This window comes from Gasterosteus aculeatus, chromosome 1, assembly GCF_964276395.1.
Source record: "Gasterosteus aculeatus chromosome 1, fGasAcu3.hap1.1, whole genome shotgun sequence".
Taxonomy (NCBI): domain Eukaryota; kingdom Metazoa; phylum Chordata; class Actinopteri; order Perciformes; family Gasterosteidae; genus Gasterosteus; species Gasterosteus aculeatus.
Window position 1 is genome coordinate 19,289,551 of NC_135688.1, and position 27,667 is coordinate 19,317,217.

At 44.0% G+C, this 27,667-nt stretch overlaps 1 protein-coding gene across 1 annotated transcript; it reads left to right on the forward strand.

Moving 5' to 3' along the window:
* Positions 1-168: 168 nt before the first annotated feature.
* Positions 169-25,521, forward strand: timm50 (translocase of inner mitochondrial membrane 50 homolog (S. cerevisiae)). Its single transcript, XM_040201317.2, has 11 exons — positions 169-1,823; positions 3,098-3,254; positions 6,713-6,744; positions 9,628-9,649; positions 17,086-17,144; positions 17,916-18,035; positions 19,558-19,662; positions 20,623-20,721; positions 23,585-23,741; positions 24,319-24,425; positions 24,513-25,521. Exons 1-11 carry the CDS (start codon positions 1,620-1,622, stop codon positions 24,609-24,611), a joined length of 1,161 nt encoding a protein of 386 aa, XP_040057251.2. The 5' UTR covers positions 169-1,619; the 3' UTR covers positions 24,612-25,521.
* The last annotated feature ends 2,146 nt before the right edge of the window (positions 25,522-27,667 follow it).

Sequence of the window (27,667 nt, forward strand, 5' to 3'; positions counted from 1 at the left end):
TTAGTAATAGTTATCATTAGTAGTCACATTATTATAGCTAAAAACATCACTTAATCGTTGTTGATCTACTATATCCTCTGTTGCTGTTATTATTAGTAGTATTTCTGTCATATTTATTTCACGTGTTGTATATCTTTTACATTCATTCATTCATTCTGTACACAGGACATCCATTGCATCCCCTTCTCCCCCTTATGAACCATAAACTAATCAGAATATGATGTGATGAACCAATCTGAACCTGAACCGTCTCTCAGTGGAGATTACAGAGAGGAGAACTATAGTGAAGTGCACAAGAAGGCCTGTCAAATAGAACGTTATTTGGAGGTACTGGTTGGCAGGCAGTAGAGAAGGTAAAGGCATTTGCTGCTCTGGTGGCCTCCATTCAGACCAAAAAGGTGAAGCTGAATGAGCTTTTGGGGAAGCAGCAGAGTGACAGGCGGTAGCTGCCACACTGACAGGGCAGAGCGGATACCAGTGTAGTATTAGGATCGCTTTCAGGTTCACACCAATCCCCCTCACACCGTGCCGTTGTTTATGAGCCCCAGGAGGTTGGGGTGTTGGTGGATTATGGGGGAGGGTAGGCGACCAATAGGTTTTGTGTATCAGTTTGTTTGTCGTGGACTTGATGTCCAATTTGCTTCAGGGAACTGGGATAGTTGGATACAATTGCAGACTTTACAGATAATGCAGGTCAAGATGTGGCTTGTGAGTCTACTGCTTTACCTCGTAGATCTGGTCATCATTAGTGAAATGCAATGTTGTCTTATAAAATACCTCAATTTCTAGATGTCGTAAAAAATGTTAGAGTCAGAAGCGGTTTATTGACGTAGTACGTTACACATACAATTCATTTGGCTTGGTAATTGGTGCATAATAATAATAAGTGCAATGGTGTATTGTTTCCTGCTTTTTTTAAACCAATACAGAACATTATAATTGCATATTTACTACAACGGTGGAATATCTTTGCAGGACCTCCAAGGTGGGATTGATGCCATGAGAGTGTTTATATACAGTTTACTGACAGAAGAGCCTTTAGAAAGAGGCATACATGATGGATTAGACTGTACAGCGTCCTCTGGTGGCCACAGTTTACAACAGCAATCTATCACATTTTGTAACTCCCAGAGACAGTGATGGGGAAATAGTAAATGAAGAAAGAGTCATGGTATTGTTATTGGTATTAGTAGATGATTTCATTATAACATTTAATATAATAGAAAAAAACGTGTAGCATGGGTATACCATTATATACAGACTATGACATAATATGGATTTAAACACCATTTAAATGTACTGTAAGGCTGTTATGTTTGATAGTGGGTTGCAATGATTTTTTGATACAGGTGATGTAAGTGAAGACATGGGGCATTTTGCCATAAACCAACATGGCACTTCTGTGTCGCAATCGAAGGTCAGACTCACTCTTGCTCCTGATTGGGCTGGACGCTGTACGCCCCGCCCACCCCCTCTCCATGTGGCCTCTCGCAGTGACGGCTCTGGCCTTTCGCTGATCAGAGAGCTCCTCCTGCCTGTCGCTCAAACCGGCCCCAGCCAATCAAAGACTTGTCCTTTTCACATTGCGTTCACCGGCGAGTCCTGTGCGACAATCCAACATGTCGGCTACGCCTGTGTTCCCCATGTGTGTGCGAGCGAGTCGGGGCCTCCTCCGGCTCAGGAGTGGGGCCTCTTCCATGTCTGTGGGGGACATTGTCCGGACTCTCTCCACTGACAACCCGCCGGCAGGAACGAGCGGTGCGACGGGCGGACTGGCTCAGGCTATCCTCCAGCAGAGACTCCAGCAGCAGAGCAAGAGTCAGGTGGGACGGCGAGCCTGCTTGTGTGCGCTTGATTTGTTTAACTTGTCAGCAGTGTTGGCGGGGAGAGCGAACTCACTGCAATTCTTAGGCGTAAAACCCCGCCCGGACAAGATGTTAGTGTGGCTCAAATGAGAGCCACTTTTCTTACATTTCCAGCTTCAAGTTTAAGCTAAAAGCTGATTTACACCTACCAATTTCAAACAGAGAGCGGCAGGCTTCAGTGACTATATATTCTCATATTACATGTCACTATGAATGTATACTTCATAGATATTACATATCCGCTCCACATGCGTGTTTGCTGAATGAATGGACCTGACATTAGGGAAGCTAACAGGTTACCTAGCTAATGTTAGCATGCGTTTACTGTTACTGGTGGTTCGGCTGTAACGCCTGAGGGAGAGGGGGGGTCACCGCATTAGTAACAGGCTTACCCCGAGACAGTACGTCGGAGTACGTTTTCCAACAAGCCAACGTCAATCGCATTAGGTGGGCTTTTGCCCTGGTAAGCTATGACCATTAGCATTTAATTAGTTAGCATCAGCCCGCCTGTGTCACATCTCGGGGCTCATCGCGCTCTGTAGGGTCACTCGCACTGAACGTCTTTGACAAACCGTCCTTTTTTTTAGCTGCAGCAGCCGTTTGAGACGCACACTGTGGGGACAAGCCAAGGTTTGTTTGGTTTGAAGGTCAGAACAGACCATTCCCCCTTCTTGTGTCCTCTCCTCCCCCTGTCCTCCTCCCCGCGATCAGTTAAACCTCCCCGGAAGTGCAGTTTAGCGGCGCACTCAGTGTGGCTGACCAAGTTATTCAGGTTTCTGAGATTAGATTAGATTTTCACCTAAATTGTCATTTCTGTCCATTTCAAATTGCTAGTGGACAACCTATTATTTTATTTAATCAAACATCAATGGTTCTATATCAGTGTTCATTTTGCTTCACTAAATAATTACATTTTAAGTGCATGTATATATCCTACAAACCCAAATTAAGGGACTGAAAAGATTTAAAACGGTATTAACTTGACCCCCATCCACCAATCTTTTTTTTTTTTCTAGTCCTGAAAGTGTCCACCTGTCATCACCGAACATCCACAGTGCAGCTGGGCTGTTACTATTTAGAATTAGTCCGTTTTTCTTTGGGCCCCCAGCAGTGTCCTCTTTGTTAAATCCAAGAAGTTTGAACTTTGATTTGTGGGCCGCAGTGAGAACAAACACGTGCCAGGTACTTTCCCCACCTATTGTGGTTGATTTTAGTTTTCTTTATTCTACCAGGGGCAGCCTCCTCCTGAAGAAGGGGAGGACGAGAAGAAGGGAGAGCACACGGAGGACAAGAAGCAGAAGGAGAACACTGCCTATGCTAAGAAGATGGTGCTTCGGCTGGCGGGACTCTTTGGGGTCGGCGGGGCGGTCGGCATGGTCTACCTATTCGGTGAGTGCCACAACGTTTGAGCGTCTGATGCTAATAATGAATATTTCCAGTACTGAGCACTCCACCTTAGGTAGTCCTCTGCTAGTCAAACAATATTTGGAATAATGAGACCTACAGTTTCCCAGAGCCCTGATGGACATATTCGGATGTCTGTTTTATATCATAATAACCAAGGTTGGGCCTGTTGCGATAATCAATATATTGATTTATGTCTTTGTCCAAAGCGGAGGGGGGGCTTAGACAGCGTACAGACACACAGACTTTGCGGACATCCACAGGCGAAGAGAAGCCGAGAACCCACTTTGTTATGAAGAGTTCTTTTTTGTGAAGTCTACAGCCGAGCAAATTAGGATGAAAGAGTCCAAATGGATTTGGTTTTGAAGCCGCAATCTTCAGCTCCGGTGTGGGAAAATTTTGGCTTTAAGCTGAATGATTAATTGTAATAATGTAATCTCTGGCATAAAATCTGACAGCCCTAACCAGAGTAATTTTTTGTCAATATATGAAGAGAACAGTGTTCATTTTGGCAGCTATTTTTGATTTAGTCTTAGTCTTTAGACGAAAATGCATATTAGTTTAGTCACATTTAGTCATTTTAATCCTTCTTAGTTTTAGTCGACGAAAACTAGACTAAAATGTAATTAGCTTTAGTCTAGTTTTAGTCCCATTTATTAGCCATATTAAACTCCTTTTCTTCCCTTCTCAGGCCCAGGGACCCCCTGTGTTGTGTCTACAGCTGCATAATAGTCCAGCTTGCAGTACTTGGTTGTCCATTAGATGTCCCTCCTAGGACAGGTCTATAGCAGGCGTCGGCAAACTTTTTGACTCGTTGTAAAATGTGACGAGGAGCCGGGCCAAGAACAAATGGTTGAAGTGTTTGTGTGAGCTGATATAAATGACATGTGAAAAATCTTTACATGAAAGGATTTGGATTTTAACAAATAGCAAAGCATTTATTTGCAAGGGAATTAAACAAATTGGCAAAAGTGTAACAACTTCATGAGGACCAGGGACCTAAACGCAACACTTTGTTGTCTTTGTCTGTTTACAATGCTTTCGCCATGGCCACCGGAAACTTTATGGTCCTTTATTGTTTCCACTGTGAAATTGCTTGTCCCAACAAAAGAGACCCCTTAACATCCTACAATCGTTGCAATACATTATTTTCTTGGCTGCATCATAAACCAGCCATTCTAGACTGGACCCCCACTTTTCATTCAACAGTCTTTTCTTTCTCTTTGTTTATTTTCTGGTTTCATGACCAGTTCTTCTCTCTTGTGTCCTGCGGGTTTTCCTCCACCTGCTGTGCCGCCACGTTCTTCACCTGCACTGCGCACTTCTATCAAAAGGATCCACCTGTCGATTGTGTGGCGCCTCTATGTTGCTTAGTAACGAACGTACAGTGGCCGAGACGGTTTAACACCGTCTTCTCACGATCTGGCGCGTGAACTATAGTTGAAATGCGTGAACCTGCAATGAGTTTATTATGTTAGACGTGTTTGGAGAAGCCTGTAACGGAGCGTCTCATCCACCGAGGAAACGCTGCCTGCACTCGCCAGAGAACAGAGCAGAAAGGTCCGACAGTCTGTTAAACGGGTCTTCATGTTTCTGTGAAGCAGCGCGGCTTCAGCCTGCTAACAGGCAGCTAAACCGAGACAGCTGAGCTAAACTAAGGAAGCGCACGTTCAAACTCGCCGAAGCGTAAAAAAGTCGTCGCGGTCCGTAGTCGGTGCACAAGAACCACCGATGTGAGCGTTCTGGGTTCGTGGATGACGTCATCATGACGCGTTAATAACCGCCGTACTTTGCCTGTCTGTTGTCTGTTAGCTTCGTGCGAATTTAAGGGGGAAAAAGTATTGTGACTTCGTCAACCACCAACATTTTCATCTCGTCTTCTCGTTAACGAAAGTTAGAATATATTTACTCATTTTTATTTTTTAAGATTGTTTTCGTCACGTCTTAGTCTCGTCTTAGTCATGGAAAAAAGGTCGCTAACGAAAAATTTTCGGCATAGTTTTCGTCGATGAAATCAACACTGGAAGAGAAACGCTTCCCAGCTTCAATTTTAATATTTGAAGTACTACTAAAATATGTTTTAAAAATGTAACAAAGCTATTCTTATTATTAGTATTATTATTATAAATAAAAACACATGGTTTTTTATAGTGTATAAAGCAATTAACTCAAAAGAAACAAGGGACCACTCAATTTGTGTCTGGGGTGCAGTTGGGGGGGTCTTCCAATGTCTTTATCCTCAAATGGCCCTGATAGAAAAACGTTTGGGAACCACTGATGAGTAAAACATTTCTGTGATTGGTTTCCCGCCCTGCGCTCCTGTTTAGAGGGACGGCCCACAGAGGGGTGGAGCTATCCGCTGTCAGTCAGCAGCAAGCAGCTAGTCTTCAGAGAAGAGTCCGACGGAGAACAGTAACGAGGCTCAAACCATCCGTTATTTAGGCAGCAAACACACAAGTGGAGTTAAGTCTGCAGTCGAAGGGGCTGCTGAGGGAGAACGTGTCCTCCACAGAAAAGCATGTGAGATGTGAATAGGCGGCCTGTGAAAGCAGTGTTTTTTTTGGAGCTTGACTTTCAAGCAAGGATTTCTCTTGACGAACGAGTAGTAAGTGATGTGCTTTAGAGGGAGACCCAAAAGGGGGGAGACGGACAGGCAGCCCCTCCCCCTGCAAGTCTCCCCCTTTTAGCTTTAAGTCTTCACAGAACAGCAAGTTAGTTTTCTTTTATTCTGAGAGAAAGCAACTTTGGATTTGCGGTTTTCTCTGACGTTTACTTTGGCGTTTAAAAAAAATTCTTATTACTCAAATGAAGGTATTGGCATGACGGGGATGGAGTTACATTTTAAATTGTCATTCCTTTCTTGGAAGTTTGAGATCTAGCATCTACAATGTTTCAACTATTCCCTTCTCCCGCTTCTTTCCTCATATTATTGGTTTTCTGGAATCATGAATGTGGATCATTTTGTCGCACAAGTGGAATACTGAACTGGGATCTATTTTTGTTTTGTAATGATTTGGGGTGTTGTCTTGATTGAGCTGTTATTTGTAGTATTATTATTATACCCACACCTGTAAATATTCAAGCATCTTTCCGCTCTTCGTGCAGGCTCCTTTATACATTCATAAAACTGCAGAAACAATTCATTATCAGTGAATAGTGTTAAACTTTAACATTTTAGAAAATATATGAAAGTGTACATTGAAAGTTTGTCTGAGCAATGGTCCAAAAAATCATATATATTATATCTAACATTTTAGGAGTAGTATAATTATTTTGGCCATGTTTGCTTGAATATATTCCTTAAGTTAGTATCAGCCTTAAGATTCGTCTGTCTGTGGAATCACAATAAAAATATCAACCCTGAAGGTTATTTGATGTCACTTCGAAACCACTCACTGTTTTATTTTCAGTGACCTTAAACTGTTGTTCTCTCCTTCCTTTAGGCACCAATTCAGTGGACGAGCAAGGAAACATGGTGAGTTATTTCCCCCCCCCACACACACACACACACACACACACACACGCACACACTGTTTTAAGGCTCGGGGGATTGGGATGCTTGTGTCTGCGCGAGCTCCGATGGGACCCTCCCAAGCACCCAGCTGGTGTTGTGGGTCACGTGGTCTGTGTTTTGCGCACCTTGCGTGTGGGTGGTGCCCTTCCTGTCGCACGGCGACACCGTAAAGGACACACTTCACAGGCAGCTGTGACGTGTGTCCCGTTCATCCAGAGGTGTGTGTGTGTGTGTGTGTGTGTGAAGGGAGCCGTCAGCGCGGGAGAGCGAGGGGCACACTTCTCTCACCGCCGGTCCCAGTTGTGAGGCGGGACACTTGACGGGTAACTGAGAAACGGCGTCAGTTTGGGCTGTGAGTTTGGGGAAGTCGGGATCATCAAAGTGCCCATTTATCCCAATTCACATGCCAATGGCCGGTAACTCCACGCTGTCTAATAGACAGATGCTGAGCAAAGTGTCGTCACACAATCAACACAGTCTGAAACTCCTCTGTCGGCTCAGCTTGCACACGCAGTGACTGACCTCGAGCTATATCGGTCAGTCAGAGTCCATCACGCAAAGTACGTAGCCAAGAAGGGTTTCATTTATAAAGGACTTATTCCATTAAATGAAGTAGAAATGAAAATAATTATGTTCCTAAATTTGTAATTAAAACACTGAGAAATTTTTGGCAGTATGTTCATATCAGAAAATGATCTTTTCTTAAAGTCTTCATCTTTGTGACACATGAAGATGCCCCTGACAGGGAGCAAGCGGCTCTTTTGAGATTAGTTTGTATTGAAAATGTTTCCATTTCTTTTCATCCATACCAGCAGTCCATCCAGATGTTAATGCTTCCTTTGTGTAGAGGGCAGCCTGAGCAGCTCACAGCTGTCTGGGACGACCTGCTGCCAAAGGTGTCGGCACGGGAACACAGGCCACTTGAAAAGGCACACTTCCCTCATTGGGCTCATTTTGTTGGAACCAAAGAGTATCCCAACAGTAATGGACATTTGCATGCAAGCAGGACAAAGCATCATGTTATTCATACGTCCAAATGTATTTTTCCTCAAAACTCAGCACTTTGTTTTGCGGACGCTCTTTAGTGCCAATCAGACCCAACTTTTCCTCTTTGGTATTGGCCAAACTCCCCGTATGGTGCTGTGAGGTGTGGACGTGGGAAAGCTGGACAGTCCTTTTGTCGTCCTTTTAGTTTGGGGATGGTGGGGCCGCTGCCGCCTTACTTCAAAGAGCAGAGCACACTTCTCCCACCTGGACATCCTGTCAGGAGCCTCCAGCTCAGACGACACACTTCTTCATGTCAGGGTTTTAGGGGGCAGGACACACTTATCACCCCCCCTTCCTGAGACTTTCCCATCACGGGACCGGGGGCGGTGTGGGAACTCAAGAGTCTTGAGATTTACAGATCCCATATCAGGTTTTGTTAAACAATATCATCAATGATATTGTTCTTCCCTTAGATGTTTAATTACAGCAGCACTACATTTATACATTTCAACCACACTGACGTCTGTAAACGTCAACATTTCTAAATTTGTGTTTTTCCCCCATTACATAATTCTAATGATTCAGAAGTTTGTATGGTTTAAACAGATCTTGTAATCAGAAATGTAATGACCTATTCCAATCCAGATGGTAATTCATCTGTAGTACAGTGATCTCCCACTCATTTTACAGGAATAGGCCGTTTCAGATGTATCCGCCTCGTACATTTTCTGGGAAATGATTTGACTAAATATTTACGGCTGACGTTCTCCTTCCTTCGTCGGAGTCAGTCATCACATTAAGACAATAAACAAGGCACGCACCGCCCCCTGGAATGTCAACAATTTTGTTTTCACAATGACACAACACACACAAATCCCGACAGCTTCTAGGCATGTTGGATCTGCACTCTGTGCCGACTGAAGCACATATCTAGGTGTTAGAGTATTTCAGTAGTTTAGTGTCTTCTGTGCCCGGTGTGCGAGAGACCTGCTTCCCTCCTCGTCCCAAGCTGTCGTGGAGGTTAAAGAGGCGTGTTTTACTGCCCCCAGCCCCCCCCGTCTGTTAGCATCTGCTTCTCTCCTCATTGCTGACGAGAGGAAGTTTAAGCAGCACTCTCATGGCTTCATTCTGTAAATGATGTGATTGGAGATGCTGACTGCAGCTGGCAGTCGTCCTGCTGTCGGTACCAGCACAGTAACAGCTGCTGTAGCAAACTCATTTTAGTCCCCTAAGGAGACAGATTTTAGTGCGGCTACACAGGTGACAACATTTATAAGCCATCATGTTTCCTTTTGAGCGGTGAGCAACATTTCTCTTGAATAGTTACATTTCTAGTGGGTCACTTAATTAGGGACAGAAATCTGTCCTATAGAAACTTTGAGATGTGTCCCATAGAAAGTACAGATATATCTGTATGTGCACATCTGGTTTGTGGCCACCTGGTGGAGCCAGACACCATGTCTGTGTGCTGAGGCCCAGAGTCTCCTTGTTTTCCTTCTCACCTTCCCTCATCAACCTCTTCTTCATCCCCTATTTCTTTATACTTACGTACTCTTTCACAATGTCGCCTCTTTCATTTATTTTTCCACTCTGCAAAAATGATTATTTTACCTTTTGAATATTCAATAATATGATCCATCACTTGTTTGTTGTATGAAATGTCAGTGTGCCCTCCAGCCTCCGATTGTTAGAGAAGGGACTGTTGCTCACACAAAAACTCTTGAGTGATCACACCACACACGCTGCCTGTTCTTGATGTGATGCCAACATGTTTACTGTCAACACAAACACTGGTTTATTGATGTGATGCGTGCTCATGATTCTGACCACCTTTCTCACCTTCTGCCTCCCTGACAGATTCCAGATGAGTTTGACAGAGGTGAGTTTGAACTGTTTGAACTCACTTAACGGTTTGTGTGCGTACAAGTTCCCTCCATTTCCTTTTTTCATAACTAGACTTGTTTAAGCAAAACTAACCCATAGTGAATGGGTCATGTGGCTGTGTTGACATTATTCCTCTCAGAGTTTTTATCTCAGCAGAGGTTGTTCATGTTTTATTTCTTCTACTTTATTTCGGTTTCGGTCCACCGGTATTTAGTAGAAACCCTTTGTATTATTTTACACATACAGGAACTTGTTCTCTGCATTTAACCCATCCCACACAGTGGGAGCAGTGGGCCGTAAAGGCGCCCGGGGAGCAGTTAGGGGTTAGGTGTCTTGATTAGATTTAGCTTATTTATCCTGTCAGGAGAGACCCAGGAGAGGGTGCAGGTCAGAGGTCACCCTTAAAATGACATCATCAAAGTTATTATGAAATATTTCAATTGTGAACTACTCTCCACACATTGATTGCTGATATTGGAGGCTGAACATAACATCTTTTAACAATTAAAACTTTTTGGATCTCCTTGTCATTCAAGTTGCATTCTTAATTGAACCCCCGTCATTTGTAGTCTGAAAATCCGCCGGATTACTTTAAACCAGGAAGCAGTTTGTTACAATTATACCAAAATGCTGATTTTCTTATTAAGTTCAGGGTTTGAACGCGCGCTCTCTGTCCGCAGTCTCTCAAATGTTTAGCATGTACACTAGCAGTCATGAACCAGCTGTGGTGCTTTTAAGAACTGACAAACCCTGGTGATGAAACATCCTGTTTTGTTGAGCTGAACTTCTCCCATCAATCCGCTGCAGTCTGACTGTTGCTAAACAAGTTGTGATGGCCTGCTGCTAACATTCATTTCATAAATACGTCTCCTTCCCCCCCTGAGGGGCAGTCTGCCTCCTGCTTGCACGTATCCTTCCTCCTGAATCCACCCATCATTAAGTAGTCCCCGAGGTCCACTCTGTGCTCCTCTGAACACCAAACTCCCATTTATTCATTCCTCCCCCTGAGTCTGTAAGTTAATTACGTCTACTAGTCCGCCTGTCCATCTGTCTCCGTCACCGCTTTCTGGCTCCATCAAAGTCCTCGCTGGATAAACCTGCTGCATTGGTCCAGTAAAGAGCCAAATCCAGGCCAAAGGTTTTGATCATTTTGATAAACAAATGTGAACTTGAAAGTTAAAGTATTTGGTCTCTTTGGAACTTTGAGGAATACAGCAATGTATTCAAAATAAAAATATGTGGATGAAAGTATTTTTGGCTTGAATATAGTTTTGACTCAGTTCTATCATTAATTGGAATAAAATATATATTTTTACATTTTTTTCCCCCCATATTTTCAGATTCAAATCTTATATTTTCAAGTTTTAAATCTTTTTTTCACTTTCAGACTTTAGGGCTTGATGTCTCGTAGGGTGCAGGGCATCAACTCATAGGGGCGTGTACTCATGAGTGACAACTCGACAAATAAGGACGAAAACATTCCTCAACCATGTTGCCTTCAGGAAACGTAGTCACAGCGAGCCCTAATGAATCAACACTTTGTAAACACTATTTTTAGGATTGGAACCATTGACGCCAGTGACAAAGTTCTTTTTAGCAAATTGTTTTTGTCAATCTCAGATTGTACCGTTTATCAACCACACATGAATTTTATCACATACAACTGTGAACGCAGCGCAGCCTCCGTGTGATGACGTTCGGTAAACTCTGAAAGATATTCACCGATTCGGACTTACCGGTTCAATAACTGGTCAGCGGAGCGTTGTTAAAACACAAACGACAATTCTCTCCGTAACCGTAGTAATGTCGCTTTGCACACGGCCCCTGCGCACTTGTCTCACAGGTGGCTGCCCATCAAGACCAATGTGATTCGTCCAGCTCCCAGACCAGTCCGTATTGGTAACATGATTAGGGCTGTAGCTGATTGTCGACTACGCTTACAGAGAGGTGTCGTTTGTGTTTTAACAATGCTTCGCTGACCAGCTCTTAAACCGGGAAGTCCCAATCTGTCCTCAGGCTTATCTGTTTGAAGTTTGAAAGTGAAAAGATTTGAATCTGAATATATAAAATCTGCAACTGAAAAATGTAATTCAGCGAATATAAAAAAAAAATATATATATATATATAGGTGAAGAATGAAAATATATTTTATTTAAAAAAATTATAGATGATTCAACTACATTCAATTACTTTTCGTCCACTTGTTTTTATTTTGAACACGTATTTTCTGATGTTCAAGACTAAAAACTTTCAGATTTGTTTGAAATGATCAGAACTTTTGGCCCGAGTTTGGTTCTATTCGAGGGGCTGAAAGTAAACGCCAGGAAAAGTGAGTGAGGTGTGGTCAGGACCGACCGGGGAGCATGGAGCGATGTGTGGATAAATGGATGCACAGCTGGCTGAACAGATTGATTTGTAGACAGAAGGTAGGGACGTGGACCTCGGGAGCTCCGCGGTATTGACGAATGGATTCTTGTTATCAGCAGGCAATCGGAATTAATTTAAGAGCAGAGTTGATCAATCCGATTTAAACACCACATATGTTTCTCACGCACAGTGTGTATTGTTTCCACGCAATCTAAAGTTCCCTCCCACGCAGTAGTTGAGTTTGACGCGGTCCAAAGCGCACCGTCCCGCTGACCCAAATACTCACTGAAGCACCAAATGGGGATTAATTCCCCGCTGAAAATTGTCTCCAAAAACTTTTCCCCTGTTTGTTTGATTCTAAACTGCTGTGACCAGCTGTGTTTGGAACTACTGAAACTATGTGAGTCTTCATCTACCGCCAAATTCTTCGGTTCAGCTTCATGGTTGTTTACGTTTGCTTTTACATGAAATGTCGTTTAGCTGACGTTAAGCGCTAGCAGACACGTATCGTCTGTTTGTTAGAACTTAAACATTACTGTGTTTTTGTTGCTACACCAGACTCATTACAGTACTCACCTTAATGCTAAAGTAACGTAGACGAAGCTCTGCTGTTCATGGAGTGTTCTGGAACTGTAGCATGAAATCAGCTAGGAGCTAGCAGGTAGCTAGCTAGCCAGTCATCCCCTAATGAGTCTAATTCAGGAACCTAGTCCTTCGTCTTCACACTCCATATATCGATGGATAATTGAGTCTGCTTCACCGGATTTAGTCTGCAATTGATTTAGTCTTTCCAGAATAGAGGGGAGGTTCATGTGCTGTGAACAGAATGCTACTCTGGCTCCTGGAGATGAGCCATCATGTTTTAGTCCATTGGCTTCTCAGGGGCCAGGGCCAAATATTCCCAGATGAGCTTAAGGAGCAGGGTAAAAGGTCATGATCCCTGAGCGGTATAGAAGAGGAGGAGAAAACAAGGGAGGTGAAGGAGCAAAGATTATTCATCTTGTTTTCTCATCGTCTTCTATACCTCTGTTTGCTCCAGTCTCACCTGTAAACTCTCCACGTGGGTTCTTCCTCCACGGCATCGCATCCTTCACCCTCCTCTTCCTGTTCTCTCATATTCCTACCTACCTTCCCACCTATTCACTTCCTACCCTCCATTGGATCTTCCCCCTTTCTCTACCTCCAGTATAGCCGGTAGCTCTAGGAGCAGCAGGCGGTGGGCAGAGGGCTGGTTGATGGAGGCCTTGATGAATGAATGGGTCAAATGGGAGATGTTTGACTTACCAAGTAGCGGCATTCCATGTGCATGATGCACATGGAATGCCGCTACTGATACCATAGCAACCAGGAAAGATAACACCTCGTCAACACGCACATCCCCACACACAAAGCTCTCCCCTTGGATTTCCTGACCTGCATAACAACCTTTGATCCTCACAGGCCAACAATGATCTGCTAGTGTGTGTTCAATGAATACACACACACACCTCAACATATAGCACACAGAAAAATATTATGATAATTATAATGTTTGTCCTAAATATGCAGGAGCCGCTGCCTAAAGTGTGTTGGACGGGAGCGCTTGTGCATGATCTGAATGAGTGTATTTGGTGGTTAACACAAAGTAAATGTGGAGCTGTGCACCTGCTCGCCACTGCTGCTCTGACATGAGCACGCGCTCTCCTCCCTAGAGGCCCGGTGGCCTGGATGCACATTAAAGAGGCCGTTTGTAGCGGATAGAACACAGCCGAGGGGGAGGGGAGGGGGGGGGGGGTAGTTGTGAAGCAGATGCTGAGCCTGACTGCAGCTTTTGTTTGGGCCGAAGGCCCCTCCGTCCCTCGCTCCACACCTAGTGTCTCTCTCTTTATTTCTTCCCTTGTTTCTCTCCTCCTCTCAACTCTTGTCTTCCTTATGTTTTCCCCATCCTCTTACTTTCTTCTTTCAGACCTTTCCGTCTGTCCTGCCATTCCTTCTTTCAATCCTCCTTGTTGTTCCTTCTTCTGTCCTTGCGTCCTTTCCTCTAGCACTTACTCCTTAGTTAACTTTTCTTTTCAATCTTTCATTTTCTTACCCACGGTCTGTCCCCTCCTATCCTTTTCTTTGTCCTCCATTCTTTACTTTCTTTTTCTATATTCCCACCACTCCACCCTTCTCCTCCAGTCTATGCTGCAACAGGAAGAGAGTGTCAACACTCTTCCTGTTTATGCTTCCCATTTCTCCTAATTATTTTGCACAGCTCCTCCCTCCTTTATACTTTCTCCCTCCCTTCTTATCCGGCCACAGTGAAATTGTTTATAGCCACTCTGCTTTTTTCTATTTTTCCACCCTCCAACACATCTGAACACTTAAGAATTCCTCACTTTAAAATATCCGGCACTCCTTCCAAACAACAACAACGTTAAAGGATTGTTTATTTTAAGAATTCTTTAAATTCCTGTAGCCTTCTCCCCTGACCTTCGCCATCTGCTTCTACTTGATTTAGCATTTTTATTTGCCAGAGAATCGCTTATTCCAACTGCTGTTGGTCCCGGGGCTTCCTGTTTGCCAAAGCATTTTCTTCTGACATGGTTGTTGAGTGTCGCTCGTTGATTGTGGACTAATGGTCACCACTGATAATCCATCTATATGGGATATCTGTCATTTGTCAGACTCCAGCTTTAAGAACTTTGTAAAAGCAAAAGAAATCTGGCACCACTTATTCTTTGTAGGCCTCGATGGGAAGCACACTGCAATCTGTGAAGGGAAGAGCCTAAGTTTGAAGCTAAGAATAGAGGTTGTTTAATGCATTTCAGAAGTTCATGTAAGGAAGTCCACCAGTAGCAACGTGACACGGCAGCCCCTCCTACATGTGGACACCCCCATGATGGAGTTCCTTATCGTCATCAAACAAATGCTGACCGAAATGCGATAAAATAAGCTAAATCATCTCTGTAGAACGTGCTCTGACACACACATACACATACTTCTCTCAGAGAAGAGCTAAGACCATCAAGGTGACCCTTTCCTAAACCAAGAACTACACAATCATCAACCATACACAATCTGCATAGATGTGATGCTTAAAAGAATATCAGTTAACCTGTTCATTAATCAAACTACAAGCCAGATTTTGTGCAAGAACCACAGGTGTAAAACTCGCTCTGTGTCTTATAAAAACAAACAAGTTGAGGCACGAGGAGAGCATTGCTGGGACAGGAAGTGGCCACCTCGCTACCTTCCTCCCTTCAGGATGACAAATACTGTGTTTCCTCTCACTCCTTTCCTGTTCATTCCTCCATCTCCACTACCTCACACACGCACTAATTAACATCATTTAAACATTTTATCTCTACGCGATCTGAAAACATTACTCTAAAAGCTCACAGCTTCGTGTATCATCTAGACTCAACACGCCGGCCGGAGTGTGTGAAAATATGTCGTACCAAGACATTAAGAAGAGGGGTGAAGATGGCTTTAGGACCGCCAGTCACAAACACTCTTTCTCTTGGGTATGAATGTGGTTTACAGGTAATAGGGCTCATATGCTCGAAGAATGCTGTTATCCAAGCTTAAACCTTCCTCCACTGCGTTGTGTATTTAAGATGCTTAAGGGGACTCTTCATAGGATCTAGAGTATGGAAGCTACTTTGCCCGGTGACCAGCCATTCTCTGGTCTCTGTAAACGCACTGAACGAGTCGCAGCGCCTCCTTTTCCTGTTTTGGACTTCATCCACTCGCCCTCAAGATTATCTCTGTTGGCGAGTTGCATGGTAATCATAAATTCACAGTATTTGTATTTAAACAAATAATTCTTAACGTGTGCTCTCTTGAAAAGGTGCAAATTTTCTGTCAAAATGAATCAAACTCCCTTTGAGTTTCTTTACATCCATCTTCTCTGACCTTTCCCTGATGTTTATCTACTTCCCCATCTGCTAACAAACACACGCTAACACACACACACACACACACACACACATATGATCAGATCCACACGTGGGATTGCGTCGGCGCGTCATCACAACGCGGCCATGGCAGATGGCTTCTGCTTCCTGCTTCGGTACGCTGCTATGCACTCTGGGGCATTGAGTCTCCCGGGACTGAGTCTGCTGCCGTCAGCATGTGTGTTTAGACGGAGATGGAAGGCGAGTGTGAAGCGTGCCTGTGTGTGCATCTTGCTATTGTAGTCCCATTTGCCTCAATGAGTCCCAAGGGAGACATGAGTCTTTATTAGCCATTACCGCGTTGACAGCTGGAGGTGTTATTAACAGGGTCAGCTGACCTTGCCTCAAACTCGTTGATCAGTTTGGAGCCTGTGGGCCTGCTCCCCAGTCTTGATAAATACAAGTGATCAGCTGAGCCTCTGGTCATCGTCATGACAATCCCAGCTCATCCAGCCTGGCTCCTCCTAAAATAAACGTCAGCAAGCTTCTCTTATGAACCGCTTCAGCGGGGGGTGTTTGTCCCATTTCACATCAATAACAGTGGTTGTAGTTCATTGTTTTGTGTTGGTGTGTCTTGATTTCTTATGCAGAATGATTGAGTCACAGGAGAACATGTAAATGCATGATATAAAAACGTAAACAAGAGGATTAATACTTCAGTTCATGAATAAAGTAGAATTATTTAAATTTTCAAGTAATTTTTCCTCCCCTATTACAGGCTTCCGATTTATGTTCAGAAAGCAAATAATTAAATTAATCCCTTTTGAAAAGAAAGAGCCTGTTTGCATATTTTTGGGAGATTCTGTGTTCTCACGTTAATAATGTGAATCAGACTATCTAGAGCTGTACTTTCAGATGTGAGGCACATGCTATTGATATTCAGCTTGGCTTGCCACTTGTTTGAGGCTCAGATGTTATCAGCTGTTGGGGAATCATAGGAGTCTCCTCAGGGAGTTGTAGTTTTAAGCACCCATTAAGACTGTCGCTGTCCTCGTTCGGATTCACCTCCGCTCATGGAGCCTACTGAGTACCCCTCTGACACTCCTCATCCTTCACCCTTTATATGTGGATGAATGGAATAAAATGTAATTATTCCTGTATATTTCTAGTCATCTGATGACCAGTGTTTTATTCTTTCTTGCAGAGCCTCCGGTTGTCCAACAGTTGAAAAGAACCTTCAAGTACTTCCAGGACTACAGACAGGTGAGTCGGACATCCAGATTTTCGAGTAAGCTGCAGAACAGTTTCAATGTTGTGTGTGAAAATATAATTAAATGTTATAATATATGAACTGCGTAGAGGTGGAGCAAGTTGTTTTCTAAGTGGAAGATTGGCGGCTATCACTGTTTCCTCCAGTCCACATGTGGGATGAATGTACACCACATTTTGACAGTTTACATTCACTTCTGGATGGTTGGGATTCTGCCTGTTCAGGAGCATTCAGATTAACGTTTTCGAAAAGACAAATATCCGTTCATTCCATTCGTTTTTTTGCTGTGATAGAACAGTAGTTATACTGGTTAGAGTGGTTAGAGTACCAGTAGAGTCGTAACTCTCGTGGTGGAGGGAATCCTCAATGTGAAGAGGACTCTTATTGTGCCGTTGTTAAAAACCCTCACGAGGTTGCTGGGAACATCGGCAGAACTCTGCTTCCTGTTTGAGGTTTTCAGAACGGTTATTTTGGCTGCTTTATGAACAGAAGTCATCTGCCTTCTCTTTGACTATCTGACCTCCGCGTCGTACTCTCCTCAGCTTCCGTTAGACTAGATGTGATGTTGCTTTGGTCAGGGAAACAAAGCCGTGGTTCAAGCAACAAATAAATAAATCATCCATTGGCACTCTCAGTTTTTATAGTTGTTATTGAAGGAAGGAAAAAGAACATTCTTATCAAACAGCTGGTTACAAACCTTTGAGCTCTTTGTTAATGTGCGTGTGTGTGTGTGTGCCTTTTTATGTTGATGATGTCACGGTCAGATGATCATCGAGCCGACGAGCCCAAAGCTGCTGCCGGACCCTCTCAAGGAGCCGTACTACCAGCCTCCCTACACGCTGGTGCTGGAGCTCACAGACGTCCTGCTGCACCCGGAGTGGTCGGTACGTCTTCCCTGGTCACCTAACCGGCCCTAAAGGCTGCGTGTTAGTCACCGGAGGTTTCCACGTTCCACATCACAGTAAAGTGCAAGTTCAACATGCATGTGAGATCGAACCCCCCACCTAGTGGGATACTAATTGGTTGTAGTGTGAGCTCAACCAACGAACCGAGGGGTTGTGTTTGTGTCTAAATATGATGAACTTTACAAATGTGGATAACGGAGCACCGCCACTGTAGGTTGCTGCATTTATTCGGACAGGTGGAGGATATGAAGTGTGTGATGGAGGTGTGTTCCACCACCTGTGTGCTGAGACATGCACATGCACACTGTCCACCTACCTGTGGCTGTACTCCAGCCGTAAATCGACTCCTGCGGCCTGTTAATCTCGGCTACGCAATTGGTAGAATTTTAATCACAATCACAATTTAGATTGCCACAATAAAATGAGCCCGATCGTCAGCAATAATGACGATTCAAATGGTTGCTCTGCTACATATCAAATCAAGCGCTTCCACAAATATCAGTCAACAGAATCACGAGGGAGGAGTCATGCGCGGACTCTGCAGCGGCAGCCCCAAAGAAAGTTCTGTCTGCAGAGAGATGCAGAGAGTCCGGTAGAGCAGAGAGACAGAACAGAGCGCACACTACACGGGACACACTGAAATGATGCAATTGCATTACATTTGGCCAAAGACATGTGTCCAATAAATACTATTTAAATAAATCCTCTTTTTTTTGTTGGCCCTTTATTTTGGGTAAAAAATGTATTTATATTTTGCTTCAGGTGAACCAGAATGTTTTATTTTGATGCAAAGATTTGCAACTTGCAAGTGAAAGCGGTGCTCTGTGGATTTAATTTAGGGTAAAAACGTTTCCCTCCACGACATCCACTGTAATAAGGACCAGTCTGATGCAAAAATGTGCGAATGTAGCGCAACAATGGAAGTGGCAGCAGTGTTCTTGTTCATTTCAAACATGAAACTGCAAATAAAGTTGTCCCTGAAATGAATTGATAATTGTGATGAATAATCTTGATCTGAAAATTGATCAAAATAATCATGATTTCGGTTTTTGGCCATAATCGTGCAGCCTACTGTTCGGGGGGAGAGGGGCGCTGTTTGTTCTCCATGTGACATCAGCCGTTAGTGTGGATTTATTTGTCAGGTAACGCAGCTACGTAGCTCCTCCGTGCTTCTCTTAACCCAAACAACAACCTTTTCCTGAGCCCATCAGAGGAGATCTAACACAGTGGTTTCCTGTCAGGACGGGAGTTTATTTTGAAAGAGAAAGTGCTGCGTCAGCGTTTCTTAGTCTTCTGTAGAAAACGCCGGAAAAGAAGTGTCTGTTTTGTTAGATACAATACGCACATACGATGGTATGAGGATAAGTTCCTTTTCAACCTCTATATACACACACACACACACCCTGTCTCAATCAGTTACTCACTGACTCGCTCACTCACTCTCCCTCACTCTTTCCCTCACTTTCTCTCACTTACTGTCTCATTCTCTTTAACCTTCCAGTTGTCGACGGGTTGGCGGTTTAAGAAGCGTCCAGGCATCGACTACCTGTTCCAGCAGCTCGCACCGCTCTACGAGATTGTCATCTTCACTGCAGAGACCGGCATGGTGAGTAGGGTTGGGTACCGTAAACCGGCGCCATATTGCCGTTGTCATTTAGCCGCATTGAGCTGCAGACACAGTGACTTCATTTCATCACTTAAATTACAGGAGTTTGTTTAATTCTTTTCATTTTGTCTTTATTTTACGCAGCAAAGCGTTAACTCAATATACAAATAATACATTTTGTCAGACAGTAGAAAAACTATATGCAGATGTGGCTGGAGCCGCTCTTTTGTGTTGCATCATTAATGATTAATATTCCTCAAATTGCAACTAATATATACACTTCCAGCTTACAGAGGGGAAACACTGTACACTGTACTTAACAGTTAATATACTGTTGATCGTTTGAAGGTAAAGAAGTAGCGGTTCAGGCATCGTTTTAAAAGTATCAATTTAGCACCGGTATCAAAAAAAGAAAAAATCATCCCCAATGGTGAGTTGCCAGCACACACACACACACACACACACACACACACACACACACACACACACACACCTGTATGCTTTGGCAAAGATTGTCGTTGAATGAGCCATCAAAGGATTCAGTCATGCTGATCCTCTGATGACATCACAGCTGCAGCTGATTCTTTTGGCTGTCTTCAGGAGGAGAAATCTTCCTGAGGAAGCATCCTGTTTTAAAACCACATAGCGAATGTAACTTGGGTCTGTCTTCTTATTACATCTTTTCATTTAGAAATCATTGTATTGTCACTAAAGTTAAATGTGATTGCAGACCCACAGCATTACTGGACCAGTTTGAAAAGTGCTGATATGCTGGCTTCCTGTTAGATGAGAAGAACAATACCTTCTCTGAAGAATCATTCAATAGGAAACTCCAACCGGTAGCTTAGCTTAGCAAAAACAAACGGAAACAAAAAGACTCCACTAGCCTGGATAATTTCTATGTTAAACTCCACCTACCAGCACCTCAGCTCACTGATTGTCATTTGTGTGTGTCCCCAGACGGCGTATCCTCTGATCGACAGCATCGATCCTCAGGGTTTCGTTATGTATCGTCTCTTCAGAGATGCAACACACTATATGGAGGGCCATCATGTCAAGGTAATGTGTGTGTGTGTGTGTCCACATCTTGTCTACTACAACTTGCTGTATGAAGGAAACTCCGAAGACTGCTATTGTTTAAACTGTTCATTCAAGTGCTGCTGAGTCACATCCTCTGGCCAGACATGTTGAAATGCTTTATTATAATAGGCATAAATATTTGTATTGCAATGCTGTTTGGGGCTCTGACTCCAAACAACAGAGAATAAGTTAGTCCAATCTCCTGATATGCCAGGTCCTGCTGTAGATTAGGGGTGTCGGGTGCCGCATCCCCTCGGTGGTGCGTGCTGAAATGACAACTGACAGCAAAAGAGGGGAGAACAGTTTTTAACGTTTGCCTGCACCCATGCAATTGGTTTACAGTAACGGTGCGCACATCTGGTTGGCTAGTACTACCCGACCCTGCCCCTAAGAGAAGAGGCCACCAGGGAAAGGCACGGCCTGTCCAGTCTTCCTGACTGAATCTTTGCCTAAGCTTCACATATATTCATTTATTTAGGCAACCAGCAGCACTTTCATCACCAAGGATTCCTGTTTCCGTGTAGCCATGAAACACCTTTATAAACCAACATGTCTGCTCTCCATGGCAGCCTTCTGCTGCCACCATTGACCCTCCTCCTCCTCCTCCTCCTCACAATAGACCTCCCTCCTCCTCCCCCGTCTCCCTCTCAGGCCTCATTAACCCCTCAGCCTCCTCCCTTCTTTTAGCTCTTCCTCTTATCTCACCTCCCCGTCACCCTCCTTCACCCCTGCTCTCCTTTCTTTCCTTCATCCGCTTTTATTTTATTCCCTCCTTCATACCAAACCCCCTCCTCCTGTCACCCCCCCTCCAACTGTCATCCCTGGCTTTTTATTGACGAACAGTCTGGAGAAGAAGCTGCTTAACCTACTTTCCAGGAAGAGGACACACTTATCATCTCATCTCCATAACGCCAAGACAGACTGAGCGCAACAGATGCTAAGAGAGAGTTATTAAAGCTCCATATGCTAAGGGAGAGTTAGAGATGCTACATGTGTCAAGACAAAGGTAATAAATGCAGATTGATGGATGTGCACTTTCTGCCATCTACGATTGTAATCCAGATCAAATTCACGTTAGCGAAAACAAATGTTTGCTCTTTTTCTGCGTCTAAAATCCCCGTCCCATATGTGGAGCTGTTTGTTCAGCCTGTATGTGAAAGCTAAATGTATTCCAGTATTGACTATGATACAGTAATGGTAAAATAGTCCTGATCACTCTAATTAGACTTCATGACCCATGTTCATACCCCCCCCACTCCCCCCCACCCCTCTCCCCACGAAGCATCACGTTCGTCAGCTCTGCTGTCTTACATCGTGTCAGATGGATGTAAAAACCATGAGCAGCACACGGATTGTCCCTGAGCCTTCCTCAGCCTCTCATGGAGCCGACCAGCATGCAGCTATTGTTTGCTGGCCTGCATCTGAGCGTCAGACGTCTTATTGTTTGTTGTCTGTTTGCGGTACAGGAAACGCAGCACAACAGTTGGATTAACTGTCTTACTTTCCACTTTGTGTTGGCATTGCTGCGACCTGCTGTCCATGCACAGAGGTCTAATGTCCTCCGGCATCGCCACGGTTACTTCAGGAGACAATGACCAACTCACTGCCTTTTTTGTTTTTATTTATTTCATTATTTATTAAAGGCGTAACTCATAAAACTGCAACTTTAAGCAGAGAATGACACCACGGCAAATGATTGATTTATAATAAACAAAGCAGATGCTTGAAAATACACAGATGGAATGTTTTTAACATTATTGTTCATAGCTGATTTAACATTTGTCAGATAAATAAGTTGTAGTTGGGCGAAGGAGTAGTAGCTGTGACCAAACAGAGCAGCAGCGCTGCTAATTAGCCCTACAGTCAGTTTGTCCTGTCCCCATTTTCATGTCACTTAATTTCTCGACAAAGCCGGAGGGGAAAGTTGTCATTGAGAGACGTATACAGCCACTGTCCTGCAGCGAAGCTTTAAATGATTTTATCACAAACGGACGAAACTGAAAGTTGGGTCAACACATTGAAATGCAATAGCTGCTCTCAGGGAGAATTACAGGAAATGAGGTTCACCTTCACACACAGTGAGGTGCTTCCTCTTATAAGGCTGTGACCTCCTTATTGGTGCGTTGCCACTCAAACATGTTCACTCGACCTGTGGTTTCCAGAGCTGTTTGCTGATTGAATTTATTAAGAACTTGTTCATGTTTCAATGAATCAAGCCTTGGCGAGAATAAGACGTTTCCTTTCATCAGGATAGTGAAATGATTTATTAAGTGTTTCTAATCAATAATTCTTTAAAGAGGGCCTCCACGGTGTATCTGTCTTAGGACGGGTTCACTCAATCTAATTTTAGTTGAGCGGCAAACAGACCAGAAAACTAACTGGTTGAATAAATATGTCCTCTACTTCTGTTTGACCAACAACCTGTGGTTCTTTTGGAGTCCTGTTAACTTGTGTGAGTGCGCACATACGCAGTTGAACCTTCATGCTGGCTTTACAAAACAAACGCACACACTGTGAAGGAAAGGGTCGTCTTTCATTCGTTGGTGATGAGGAGGAGGAGGATGGATCAGTCCGCGGGGGTTTACACACACAAATACACACATAGCATTTTGTGTGGGGCTGGGCACCAGATGAGCGCTGCGATGGGGACGATGCAACGTCCCTCTCCATCTGTTATGCACACATACACGTGTCACCACCAGCTGGAGCTACCAGAGAAAGTGTGTGTTTTAATTCTAATTATCATTAAGTATAATTAAGATAATATAGCTGTGTATTTGATCAGGTCTTAAAAAGGTCAGCACGGTGTTTCTCTGATCATCTGGACCGTCTGTGTGTGCAGGACGTGTCTTGTCTGAACCGGGACACCAGCAAGGTGATCGTGGTGGACTGCAAGAGGGAGGCGTTCAGCTTGCAGCCCTTCAACGGCATGGCGCTGAAGAAGTGGGACGGCAACTCGGAGGATCGGGCGCTCTATGACCTCGCCAACTTCCTTAAGAGTAAGACCCCCGCCCCCGTTGTCCAGGCTTCCTTTGGCTCCATCCCTCCTTTTTGCTCTTACTAGTCATTTTTCTACAGATTAAATAAACAACATATGTGTAATTATTTAGTCGTGTCAGAAAGAGAGCAAATGCATGTACTAGTTTGATGTTAAAGGACATTGTGCTAGTAAGTGAAAATGTGTTCAATTTACTTAAAGTATCACTTGGTAGTGACTTGTTATTACTACTAGTACCTAAAGCAACACTACGCATCTCTGTTGTAAATGTAAACGATGACATCCGGATCCAAGGAATCAAGCTGACCGTGTAGAGTCTTACTGTTTCACCAATTAATGTGACGTCAAAGATGACCACTAATGGGACAAACAAATACCAAAACATGTGTGTTCAGGCCTCACGCAGTTACAACAAATGAGCCAAAGTTCTTCTCTCTGGCTGACGCATTGAAGAGTAACAGAAATGTTTGTGAACGAGGCCTGGTGAGGTTTCAGGGAATGATCTTAAGTACTAAATGTCCTTATAAACGTAAAAAGTATGTTCTGCCGTTTGACCACCTCCTCCTCCTTACTGGCAGCTATTGCTCTGAGCGGAGTGGATGACGTGCGTTCTGTGTTGGAGAACTACGCTTTGGAGGAGGACCCCATCGAGGCCTTCAAACGCAGACAGGCTCAGTTGGCACAGGTAGGAGGACGAATGGAGCGCACCGGGGGTTTGATTGCTCCCCGTGGTGTTTGATCTGACCCCATGGTGGTCTGTCTCCTCCCTCAGGAGGAGGAGCAGCGTCTGGCCGAGCTCTCCCAGCAGAAGAAACAGGGACTCTCCCTCGGCTCCATCGCGTCGCGGTTCTGGCGCTCCAAGCAGCAGTGAGCCCCGCCCCCCTCTCACACTTCCACCAATTGCAGCCCAGCTCGCCATCCGCGTTGAGGGAAGGGGCCAGAAGATAAAGGGGGAGGGGAGAGGGGATACCTATCCACCGAGCGCCCCTACAGCCAATCACGTCTCATTCTGCGGTGTTTGAACATTGGCCGTCCTCTGCACCAATGAGAGAGGCACTTCCTGTTCTCACGGAGGCTGGGCGTTGGCGGCCCCCTCCCTTTGGTCATCTTGATGTGAAGTGATGCATATCAAGCTGCTGATTGGTTAAAAGAGGAAGAGAAGAGGATCCAGGTCAGGATAAACTCTTGTTGTTGGCGCCTTGGGAGTTGATCTGAGACTAGCGCTGCTATCACCACTCCAGCTCTGGTTAGCCCCGCCGCCCACAGGATCTGACCTGAGATCAGCAGAGCTCTGCACCACACCACTTCATCAGATTGTCTATTTAATTTTATCTTCTATTCCTCCGTGTGTCAGATTGTGCTGACAGGCTGAAAATGTTAAAATAATGATAATAATGTTTATAAGAAATAAAGATAAACAGTAAGTAGTGCTCTTCATAGTTTATTCAATTCTATTCAATATGTAAGACTGGCTGGCTGGTGGTGGCATGCACAGGAACGTGCTTTCATTCCTTATCGATGACAAATTCTATAAAAGAAGATCAATGCGGTCTGACTTCCTGTCTCTCAGACGCCACTGGTTCCCGCTGGTGACACAAATGTACAGCGTCACCAGCAATTAACAGCCGGCCATGTTTTTAAATTAAGCAAACCGAAGGAAAAAGTGTGTTTGTTTGTCAGTGGCAGATCCATCCACATGTGGTATTCTGAGTATTTTTGACAGCAGGACGGTGTGTGTGTGTGTGTGTGGGATTGAGTCTAAATAAACTACAGTGTGTTAATGTGTGTGTTCATCTTTAAGCAACATTATGTCAGCTCATCCAGAAGCACTCTATAAAGTTGAGCAAACTTCCAACATCTCTTCTCCCTGATGGCCGAGGAGGCCTCTGCAGGTGGATGCCTCCGTCCTCGAGGAGAGGGTCGTGCGCCGCTGCTGCTCCTCTGAATGTGCTTGTTGAACGAGTGTGTCGATGTGAGCTCCTCAATAAAGGAAACCAACCACGCTCATTTAATGCCTTTGAACACTGTACAAAACACTGTGCCACACATTATTTTGTTCTAACAAAGTATAAAAAATCAGGATTGACTCCCAGTTAAACTTCATTTCTTTCTTGCTGTTTTCCTTCATTATATTTCATAATTATTATTATTCCTTCATTTAATGATCTGTTCTCTCATTAAAAAACATATTTCCATTTGTTCAGGATTATTTTGAAATAAAGTTTCTCAAGCCATCTGGTTCTGAATAGGACACTCGAATAAGCTCAAAACAATGTACTCTTCTATTCTCAGAGTAATTGACTTGACCTTAGATTTTAAATGCCTACCTTGTAATACGTCACGGGTTTAAAGGAAGCACTTTGAGTTTTATTCTGTATATTTCAATCCGAATGAACCGTAAAGTTAAATTCCAACCCAACCTGAGGAATGGCGCACGTTGTGCTATTTAAAGCAGGAACCCTGCGGAGCCTTGAGACCTCTGCATCTGTCCCGCTGTTCCCTCTCTGCTGGAGTCCTGCTTCACAAGCCTCCATCTGTGAAGGTGTCGCCACAGTTTGCACCACAGAGGCAGCGAGAGCTCCGCCTCCATCTGCCTCTCTGCCTCTGCACCAAGCAGGCTTAGGGTTGTCAAACAAGAATGAAAATTAAAATAAACTAAAATACTGCTGTTTTTGCGATGTCAATCATTTGAAATAACGTATCATGGTACAAAATCCAAGTAATTGCATGTTAGTCAATTCTCTATTGTGTCAGTGGTTTTCCTGCTTTCCTGTTTACTTTGTATCCCATCATTTTGATTTATTTAAACAAATAAGTTGCCTTAGTTTCATTTAATCATTTTGTTATATAAGTTCTACATTTTCTCTCGCTTAGATTAATTTATTTTAAATGCGGGGAGCAGTTAGGGGTTGGGTGTCTTGCTCAGGGACACTTCGACATGGAGCAGCCGGGATTCAAGCCGCCGGGATTCAAGTCGCCAACCTTGCGCTTCCCTGCTCTCTACTCCATGCACCACAGTCCCCCTAATTGCATCTGGGGCTATGGATTTAGGACATAGAGAGGCAGGATTTGGTGCTTTAAAGTAAAGGAATCTCCAGATTGGTCTTCACCATGAGGAGGCCTCATCTGCAGGCTGCATAGTAAGTGATGTCCACAGGCTGTCACGGACAATCCTCCTGTAGTGTCTGTCCAATGAGGGCATTCTAAATACACAATACATGTATATTTATACATGTATTGTTTTTTTATTTCAATTACTTTGAGAATAGAAGAGTACATTGTTTTATTGAGCTTATTCGAGTGTCCTATTCAGAACCAGATGGCTTGAAAAACTTTATTTCAAAATAATCCTGAACAAATGGAAATTAGTTTTTAACGGGAAAACGGATCGTAAATAATGAAGAAAAACAGCAAGAAACAAATGAAGTTTAACTGCGAGTCAATCCTGATTTTGTACACTTTGCTAGAACAAAATAATGTGTGGCACAGTGTTTTGTACACGGTGTTCAAAGGCATTAAATGAGCGTGGTTGGTTTCCTTTATTGAGGAGCTCACATCGACACAAATACTCTTCCGACAAGCACATTCAGAGGAGCAGCAGCGGCGCAGACCTCTGACTTCACAAAAAGTGAAATCGTCCAACTCATTCAAAATGTCATTGGGGATGATACAAAAATCCACCTATGACCTCATGACTATTCTGTGGAGAAAACAAAGACTGGATGAAGATAACCAGGAGCTGTTTCTCTTTGGACGGATGATCAGCCTGACCCAGCTTAAAGGATTCTCACCCCGTGGGTCTTCTCGGCTTCTCTTATTTATCCAAAGTGTCCGCAGGGACGGAGGAAAAGCAGCTTGGGGGACTTCCAGCTGTGTTCAGAGGGGTTTGTGGAGGCTCATCCAGCCTTGGGATTAAGAATGAAATGC